Genomic DNA, 9295 nt, shown 5'->3' on the forward strand with positions numbered 1-9295 from the left:
CCCCTTACAGGTCATCTTTATATAACAACAACAACAAACAAACAAGACGAACCAAGATTGCTAGAGACTAAGGACGCAAGGTTCTCCAACCCCTTCTCCCAGCCATGACCTTAGGGCTAGGGGACGCTTGGCTCTCAGAGGTGTCCATAACTCAGATGTTTTGCCTAAGGGCCAAGGGGCCCCAGACGCCTGTGCTGGAAACCAAAACAGAACCCCCTGTTTTTCCTCCATGTTTAATTCGGTATCACAGGAGCACCAATAAATAGTTCTTTCCCACCCCCGCAATCTTCCTCCTGCCCGGGATAAGGCCCCAGGCGCCGGCGATCCCGTCGGGGGAAGTCGCCTGCAGCCCAGAGCGCCGCGGCTCAGGCCAGCTAAGCCGCAGCACACGCAAAATTCCCGGGAGAGTTCCAAAGGGGCGGGCCCAAGGTTTCCGACAGTGGGCGGGGCCTCGGATTGCCGCCGCGTGCGTGAGAGGGCGGAGCCTCGCCGAGACGTCCCCCAGGGGGCGTGGGCACTCAGGGGGCGTGGTTCTCATCAGCCGCGGTGACGATAACGTCCATCCAAATGCGCATAGCTTCGGGGCTCGGGGCCACCATGTAGAAAAGGCGTTCATAGGTTTTGACGCAGAACGTCAGGCGGGGGCTGGGGCTCTGGAATAAGCAGCCAGAGTGAGGGTAGTTGAGACACACGCCGGCCACAGTCTGGGTTCGACCCAGCCCTGCTACTTACAGGCTGTGTGGTAGCATTGGGCAAGTGACTTAAGACTCTGAATCTCAGCTCCCCTGTCTTCTTAACTGATGCTACCTACCTCATTGAGTACTGAGGATTAAATGAATTAACACAGGAAGGTGCTTAAAATTAACATATGCAAAGCGCTGTTATTAAATTAGGAGCATGAGAAATTTAAAAGCCTTCCCCCAGCTTACTTTCTCCTGTATCGGAAATAGGGGCATTCAAATTCCACCTCCCCCAAATCTAGATCCCCCTGGTTTGTAACTGCTTGTAACTGGGGAAAGTTAGTGCCTAGAATCCATTAACGAGTAAATCCCTTACATCCATTATCTGTAACACTGACGGAATGGGTTGAAGTGTGCCCGTTTTGCAGATAAGAAAACTAAGGATGGAGAAGGGATTCCAACCTAAGGTCTAAAAAGCCAAAGCTGGTTGCTCCCCACAGTTTTCTGAACATTGTATCAATTACCAACATTTAAATTTCTGGCACTGCACTTTTCTAAAAGTTCCAATTGCTGAGTTCTCTGAGGAAAAATAAATACAATAGGACGCCATGGGGCCTATTCCCATTTGGCAACTACAGACAGAAGCCAAGTAATGACCGTCTTGTTCTAGGTTGCCTCTGCCTTTTTCATTTATTCCCAGCTGGGCATCAGAGTTTGTGAACATTTTGCTCTAAAACTTTTGTTTCAAGAAAATTACCAATGGATGACAGCCAGAGACTGAGCTCTTAATTTTTGTTCCCTACAGTGACATGACCTGTTGGTCTCCTCTGCTGGCTGGTGAGTATTCTGAAGGGACTGTGGGCGGCCTTCCCCAGGACAAGAGAGGGATGAGATAGGGATTGACTACAGGGGCTCTGATTGGGAGGGAAGGGGGGCCCAGAGGGGGCTTTACCTTGAAGGCACAGCGTAAGTGGTCATAATAGACTTCCTCGATGGCCTGGAAGTAGATGACGCCTTTGAGTTTGGTCTCCTCCTTGTCTGGCAGAGGAAGGTAAGGGAGAAACAGCCAGTGAGGGATATGTGTATGTGCATGTCTGGGTGGGGGTCATTGGGCCCAAGTCCTGAGACTGGGTTTGGGGTGAGGGACATGGTGACAGAGTCTGAAGTTCCCTAGAATACCATGGTTGGGAAGTAAGTGTTGATGCTAGGTGGTGATCGGTGTGGAGACCGGACAAGATTGGGGATTAGGGTCTGGGGAGCTGGAATGCCTTGGTCCCTGAGAAGGGAAAAAACTCAAACAGAGGTTCAGAATAATTGATACCCCTGGAGAGGAAGGACAAGAGTCCTGGACTCCTGGGTTTTGAGGGTGGAAGGGTGCTGACAATGCTGGTTCAAACTCCTGGGTATTTTAGAAAAAGGGAGTCTGGAGAGCCAAAATTGTACTAAACTGCTGTCTATGTTAGTGAGGAGGGCTGGGTGTTTGGGTTCTGGGTGGCTTAACTAAGAAGGGGCTGGGGATCTGGACTCCTGGACCCTGGGAGATGAGAGGGCTGGGAGCCTAGATTCCTGGGTTGTGGGGAAGGCAGGTGAGAGAAGAAGGGGCTGGGGGCCAGGACTCCTGTGTGCCTGAGTGGAACAGCCTCCAGAATGGACTTCCAGTGTCCTGGGGGCCCAAGGTAGCCAGGCTGGGCTTACCCGCGTAGTAGGACAGGCGGCGGGCCTGGCGGTCAAAACAGAACCATCGCTTCCTCCAGGTCTTGATGCGGCCACCCATCTTCACCAGGGGCCCGCGGCAGCAGCTCCCGGTCAGCCGCACATGTGGGCAGTTTTCCAGGTTGTGGCCCCATCGTTCCAGGTGCTGCTGGAGATCCAAGACGCGGGGGCCTGGAGGGCGGAGTGGGGGTGTGGGTGGGGCCTGGGGAGCAAAGAGAAGGGGCAGCTGAGGTGGGGATGGGGCATTCTGCAGCCTGGACCCCCAATGGGAACCAGTCATGGCAGCTCATATGTAAGGCCAGCTGCAGCATTTAGACAGTAATGTTATTAATGACGATAATGATAATGATCCCAAAAGCCACATTTATTGACTATGACACTCTGCCCAGGGCTTTGTGAACATCAATGCTGTGCCTCCTCATGGCCACTCCTCAGTATAGGACTACTATGAGCCCCATTTTACAGATGAATAAACTGAGGTACAGAGAGATGAACTCATACACCCTAAGTCACACAGAGCTTCTAGGTGGCAGAGCTGGGACGTGAGCGCAGGTATTCCTGACTCTAGGGCTCACCCTGAAACACCAGAGGCATATCACAGAAGTGAAGGGCCTCTGGGTCAGAGTTCCCCAAGTGGGGACCTCAGTGCTGCCTCTGCAAAACAGGGATCAAACAGTAAGTGATCAATAAATGAGAGCATTGTTTACATTATTGTTGTTGTTGTTATTCTTATTGTGATGAAATTAGTGATATTATCCAGTGCTAAGCACTTTCTACATATAATCTCTTTGCTCCCTCAAGCTAACCTGGGGGTAAGTACATTTATCCCCATTTTACAGATGTGAAAACCAAGACTCAGAGAGGTTGAGTCACTAGTCCCAAGTCACACAGCCAGAGTTAACTGAGCCAGGACTCACCAGGCAGAGTGATCATCTCAGGTGTTCATAAAGGTTAGAGGAGACAAATTAAGAGAATAGAAGTGTGTACTGTTTATGAGAGTCCTGACCATGGGCTGGCCCGATCACAACTATTCTTCCCAAATAATCCCTGCAAAGAATGGTACAATCCCGAGATCAAACTGAGGATCAGGGCAGTACATCTCAGACTCCTCTGTGTGAGTGCATCCCCTGGGGATTTTGTTAAATTGCAGACTCTGATCTGGTAATTCCAGGGTGGGGCCTAGGATGGGGGTGAGGTTGAGGTTCTGCATGTCTAACAATCTCCCACGTTGGTCCAGTGACCATACATTGAGAATCAAGGGCTTAGAAAATTGAAGGGAGGCCAGAGAAAGAAGAGATGAGGAATAGAGAGATGAGACTCATTTGTTGGAGACAGGGGAGAGTGACAAGGAAGGGAAATAAGTGTGTGTGGGGGGGGGCGTGGAACTGCACAGGGGAAGGTCTGGTTTAAGGGCACTCACTGGGGCCTGGAATCTTCTATGATCATCTCAACAAATCCACACAGTAATAATAACGACCACCACCATGTATGGAAGCTCCCACTAGGTGTTGGGCACTGTGCCAAGTGATCACAGTGATGACCTCATTTCTTCTTCAAAACAACCCATTAAGGTCTCCATTTGACAGATGAGGAAACTGAGGCTTTTAGAGAGGAAGTGACTCACCAAGGTCACCCAGCTAGGATGCGACAGAGCCAGGTCCCAATCCAGTAGGAAAGCAGGGATGGGCTCGGGACTTTCGACTTCACTGCTGCCCAGCCGTGTCACCTTCGTGGAACCCCTGCCTCTCTGGGAGCCTCAATCCTTGGGCTGAAACACGAGGGATACCATAGCACCCACAGGGCTGTCTCAGGGATGAGCTAGGTGACATCAGGTTCTCCAACCCAGAGATTCCACTTCTAGACATGAATCCGGAGACACTTGCTCATGTGTACAAAGGACAGCAGGGGTGTGGGGGGGGAGGGGCGCTGCACTACAGGGGACTGTTTAATAAATGATGATGCTACAAAGTAGGGGAAACACAAAGCAGGAGAACTTCATTTTTAATGAAGTCAAGCTTATGCCTACCAGTCCAGAAGTTTCCACTGCCTTTTCTGCTTTAGTTTGCTCCCTGGCTTTAATTAGCATCAGACATGCTTTTATTTTACTTATTGTTGTTGCTTTTTGTCTACCTCCCCCTGCTAAACATCCGCTTCCCTGAGGGCTGGGATTTTTATTTTGGACACCGTTTGTAGACACCGCTGTGTGTCCAGCACACAGTAGGCACTCAGTAAATATTGGCTGAAATGAATAAAGGAAGGACAAATGGTTGAGAAAACAAAAAGCAGGTTGGGAATGATACATTTGTTTATAGGAGGAAGAAACACAAGATATGGTTGATCGGTGTATGCACGTGGAAAAGTCTAGGGACGATTCAAAGGCTTTTCAACAATACAAAACACCGCACAGAAGTGAGACAGAAAGGAAGAAGAAAGTGATCTTCACTTTTTTTTTTTCCTGGCAGCTGGCCAGTGAGGGGACCTAAGTGACCTTCACTTTCTTGACGCTGTGTCGCTCTTTATAACAAAACTGTATTCATGCTATTAGCATAGGTAAAAATAAAATTATAATAAGGAAGCTGTCAACTGAATCCAGAATGTGAAAAAAATCTACGAGATAAATGATTTGATTTTTCTACAAATAAATGGCATTAAAAAAAAAAAAAAAAAACATGGGAAGGAGTAGAGATTTCATAGACATTTCAACCAAATGTATAGTGTATGCTTTGTTTGCATTTAGATTCAAATAAACCAACTATTCAAAGACATTTTGGAGACAATTAGGGAAATGTGAATATGACCTATATATTAGGATGTTACAAAATTATTAATAATCTTGTAAGGTGTAACGGTAGAGTTTTTATATTTAAAAAAAAAGATCTATTGGAGATATACAGTGAAATAGATGAAAGGATGCAATATCTGGAATTATGCTTTCATATATTCCAGTGCAGAGTGGGATGTAGGTACGAGATTAGTAAAACAAAGTTGGCAAGTAAAACAGGATTCACTATTGGTAATTACTGAAGCTGCACAGTGGATACGTGGGGCTTTATTAATCTATTCTCTCTAGCTTTGCATATGCCCGAATATTTTTATAACAAAAAGAGTTTAGGGGGCTGGCCCGTGGCTTACTTGGGAGAGCGTGGTGCTGACACCACCAAGTCAAGGGTTAAGATCCCCCTACCGGTCATCTTTAAAAAAAAACCAACATTATAAAATAAAAAAATAAAAATAAAAATAAAAAATAAAAAGAGTTTAAAAGGAAAAAATAAATTTTAAAAAATTTTAAATGATTTTCAAAAGTCCCAGCGTGTACTTGCCCTCATTCTGTAGTAACTGCCGACATTGTCACCAATGTGCAGAAAAGGAAACTGAGGCACAAAGTGGAACAAGTTACCGAGGGCATGCCATGGATACAGATACTGAAATGGGAACAGAAACTGGGTCCTTTTTAGTTCTCTTTCCCTTGCCAAGCCCAGGACACTTTTCTGTTTCATTGGAGGAGAGGAAAAGGTGAGATATAAGAAAGGACATAGGCCAGGGGGAGGAAAAGAGCAGGGAGAGGTGGGGGTGAGGGCAGGGATGCGACTGACCATGATGGCAGGAACAGCCTGGCCTGAGGAAACTTCTGTGCTCCTTCTCATCCCTTCCTGTGGATTCAGGATGAAGGAGTCAATGAGGATGCTGGCCCATAAAATGTGGGGAAAAAATGTACTTAGTTCCTGGGTCCTGAGAAAGGAAGGGCAGGGGCCTGGATTCCTGAATCTGAGGCAAGAGGGGCTGATGGCTCAGATCCTGGGTCTGAGGGAGGAGGGGCTGGGGGCCTGGACTCCTGGGTCTGAGGGAGGAGGGGGTTGAGGTAGGGTCTCCTTTCCCTAAGGAAGAGGGTCTGGGGACTCACCCTGGCCTTGAGCAGCCGCTCTCTCTCTGCCACAGCCTGCTGCAGAAGCCGCTCCATATGGGCAATGTCTGGGTGGAGGGCCCCACAGCTAGGAGGAGGGAGCAGAGACCAAGGTGGGTGACAGTGGCCTAGGCTCTTCCCCCCATTTCTCCACCTTCTCCCTGATGTCTCACCTATTCCCATGGCCACAGTTCAGCAGCTGATAGAGGGAGTATCTCCTGGTGTCCCCTGCTGCTGGCGAGAGAGCCGAGGCCTGCAGGGATCCTGGGGGAGAGGGGACCAGGTTAGGAGGCCGGATACTCCCTTGTCCCCCCTGCAGGCATCCATGCAAGTTTCCTCCATTCTCTGCTGAAAGAGGGGGAGATGGGGAGAGGAAGGTAGGTGGGGAGCAGGAGGGGTCCTCACCAGTACAATGGAGGGACAGAGGCCGGGGGGATCCTCTCTGGCTCACCCTCTCTCCTCTTTTCCGGGGCAGGCTTCCAGTCCTCTGGAGGCCAATGGAGCCCTGAAGACACACAGGAAAGATGTTAGTTAGATCTTAACCATAAGTCAGAGAATTGTCCAGTAAAACCACCAGCTAATTGACACAGATCAAAAAGGCCACTGCCAACATGATGCTGAGTGAAAGAAGCCGGAGACAAAGGACTGCACAGTGTATGATCCCATTTATATAAAATTCCAGAAGAGGTAAATCAATAGAGACAGGAAGTAGAATAGTGGTTTCTAGGGCTGGGGAAGATAGAGGAATTGAGGGGTGATGCCTAAGGGGTACAGAGTTTTGGGGGGGAGTGATGAATCTGCTCTAAAATCGATTGTGGTGATGGTTGAACAACTCTGTGAATATTCTAAAAGTAACTGAATTGTACACTTAAAATGAGTGAACTGTATGATTTGTAAATTATATCTCAATAAAACTGTTTTTAAAAGACACCCCATTGTGCTGGTGGGGATGCAGGGAACCCAGACACTCTCACACAATGCTGGGGGTGTTCTATTGGAACAATCTTTAGGGTTGCCAATTTGGCTTTTTCTTTCTTTCTTTTTTTTTTAATCAAAATGGCAAATGCATAAATCATCAAGCCCTAATCCACTTCTAGGGATTTAGCCTATAAATCCACTCATACCTTTGAAAAATGATCCAAGTTCAAGGTTATTCCGTGCAGTGCCATCTGTGCTAGCAAAAGCCTGGACACCACCTAAGTGCCCTTCAGGCGGGTTTGGGGTAAATGAACCATGGCTCCTCCATGCTCTGGAGAAGTCTGCTGCATGTAAAGGGAGGAGGATGCTCTTTACATCCACATAGAACAGAATCATCAAGATAAAAGCAAGTACAGAAGAGTGCAAAGAGCTCACTACCAAGGCATAAAGAGGGGTGGGGTGTACCCCTGACTGGCTGTATCAACACAGAATGTCCTTGGGAAGACACATGGGAAACTGATCACCCTGGCTGCCCTGGGGAGGTAAACTGAGTAGAAGGGGAACACCAGCAGCATCTTTTCTCTGAATATCCTCCCACACTGTCTGAATTTTGAACAAAGTGAATGTTAGCTTTTTAAAAATCAATGAACATGACAACTAGATACAACTTGTGTTCCAGAACCAGAAAAAGAAATTTATTTTTTGGTTTTTGCTGGTCAACAACATGAGTGGGACAACTGACAAAATATAAGTCTGTAGATTTTAATAGTATTGTGTTAAAGTCAGTTTACGTGGTTATGAAAGAGAAGGGCCCTGACCTTAGGTAATAGATGTAGAAGGACTTAGGGGTAAAGGGGAATCATAGTTTAGAAAGAAAAATAAATTGTGTGTGTGTATAAAGACAGAGAAGACTGATAAAGGAAAAGTCAATTTGAGAGTAATAAAGAAATAAAACTGAAATAACTCTTTAAAGAAAAAAAAAGCAACAGCTCTGCGTGGACAATAAAGAGTAATAAACCTTAGTAAGTTGCTTAATGGGAGCATCAATCAGGATACCTACTGCCCTAGATCACAACTCATCAAATATATTTAATCCATGAATTAATAATGATGATAAAAGAAAAATCAAATTGGTCACCATGGGAGGGTGCTGGAAAACCAACTCTTTCTTTTGAAGACAGGTGAAACCATCAAGCATTTCCCCTGTATTTCCTACAAAAAAACATACTTCTGGGTAATCAAATAGTAAATAAGGGCTAGTTTCTCTTAACAGAGGTATTTTGAAAAATAAATGAAGAATGAATTTTACCTTTACAGAGGTATTTTGATAAATAAATGAAGAAAGAATTTGCAACCTCTAATGAATGAATCCATGGGCCTAGGAGCTGGTACCACTAAAAGAGAAACAATAGTCACACTGCCCCTAGGAAGACTTGCCAAAATGCAGGACCCAAATCTGGTCAAGCCTGTACATCCAACAGGAAATACAGAGGCAGAGGAAGGTGACCAGGACCCCAAGGATGTAATCAGCAAACGCTGACTGGGAAGCTCTACGTAACAATGATTTGGTTTCTTCACCAAATAAACTTCAAGGGAGACAAAGAAATGGAAGGAAAGCCTATGGATTGCAGAGATGTAAAAGATGTAAAAGCTTCTCTCTCTCTCTCTCTCTCTCTCTCACACACACACACACACACACAATTTATTTTTCTTTCTGAACTAAAGACTAAATGATAGTGTTCAGGAATAGACACTTGATTGCCAGAACTTAAATTTAAGAAAGCTACTACTATAAAAGTTAGGCTGGTGGTTATTCTCAGAGCATAAATAGGGGATGTCATTGAGGCGGGCAGGTGGCAGGCTTCTGGGGTGGCTGCCAGTTCTACCTCCTGACACAAGTGGCAGTTACCAGAGTGTCCCCACATGCCGTAGTTTCGCTCTTACACGCATTTGCTTTCTACCATTTCGTTTATCTACAGTTAACCATGGTCCAAAAATATTAAATGAAAAATTCCAGAAGTAAACAATATAGAAGCTTTTGACTGCGTGCCATTTTGAGTGGTGATGAAATCTCACACCATCC

The 9295-nt window shown here is 46.4% G+C and overlaps 1 protein-coding gene across 1 annotated transcript in view; it reads right to left on the bottom strand.

The window, feature by feature from the left end:
* Positions 1–219: 219 nt before the first annotated feature.
* The window catches only part of PHLDB3 (pleckstrin homology-like domain, family B, member 3), a 21584-nt gene continuing 12508 nt past the window's right edge, over positions 220–9295 (bottom strand). Inside the window, exons 9-15 of the mRNA XM_008570933.1 lie at positions 6700–6799; positions 6468–6558; positions 6295–6382; positions 5987–6043; positions 2376–2595; positions 1633–1718; positions 220–653 (exon numbers count right to left, since the gene is read on the bottom strand). Of these exons, the coding sequence (XP_008569155.1) occupies positions 519–653; positions 1633–1718; positions 2376–2595; positions 5987–6043; positions 6295–6382; positions 6468–6558; positions 6700–6799 (777 nt within the window). The 3' untranslated portion in view covers positions 220–518. The remainder of the gene's footprint in view (positions 654–1632; positions 1719–2375; positions 2596–5986; positions 6044–6294; positions 6383–6467; positions 6559–6699; positions 6800–9295) is intronic.

This window comes from Galeopterus variegatus, unplaced genomic scaffold (assembly GCF_000696425.1).
Source record: "Galeopterus variegatus unplaced genomic scaffold, G_variegatus-3.0.2 Scaffold647, whole genome shotgun sequence".
Taxonomy (NCBI): Eukaryota; Metazoa; Chordata; class Mammalia; order Dermoptera; family Cynocephalidae; genus Galeopterus; species Galeopterus variegatus.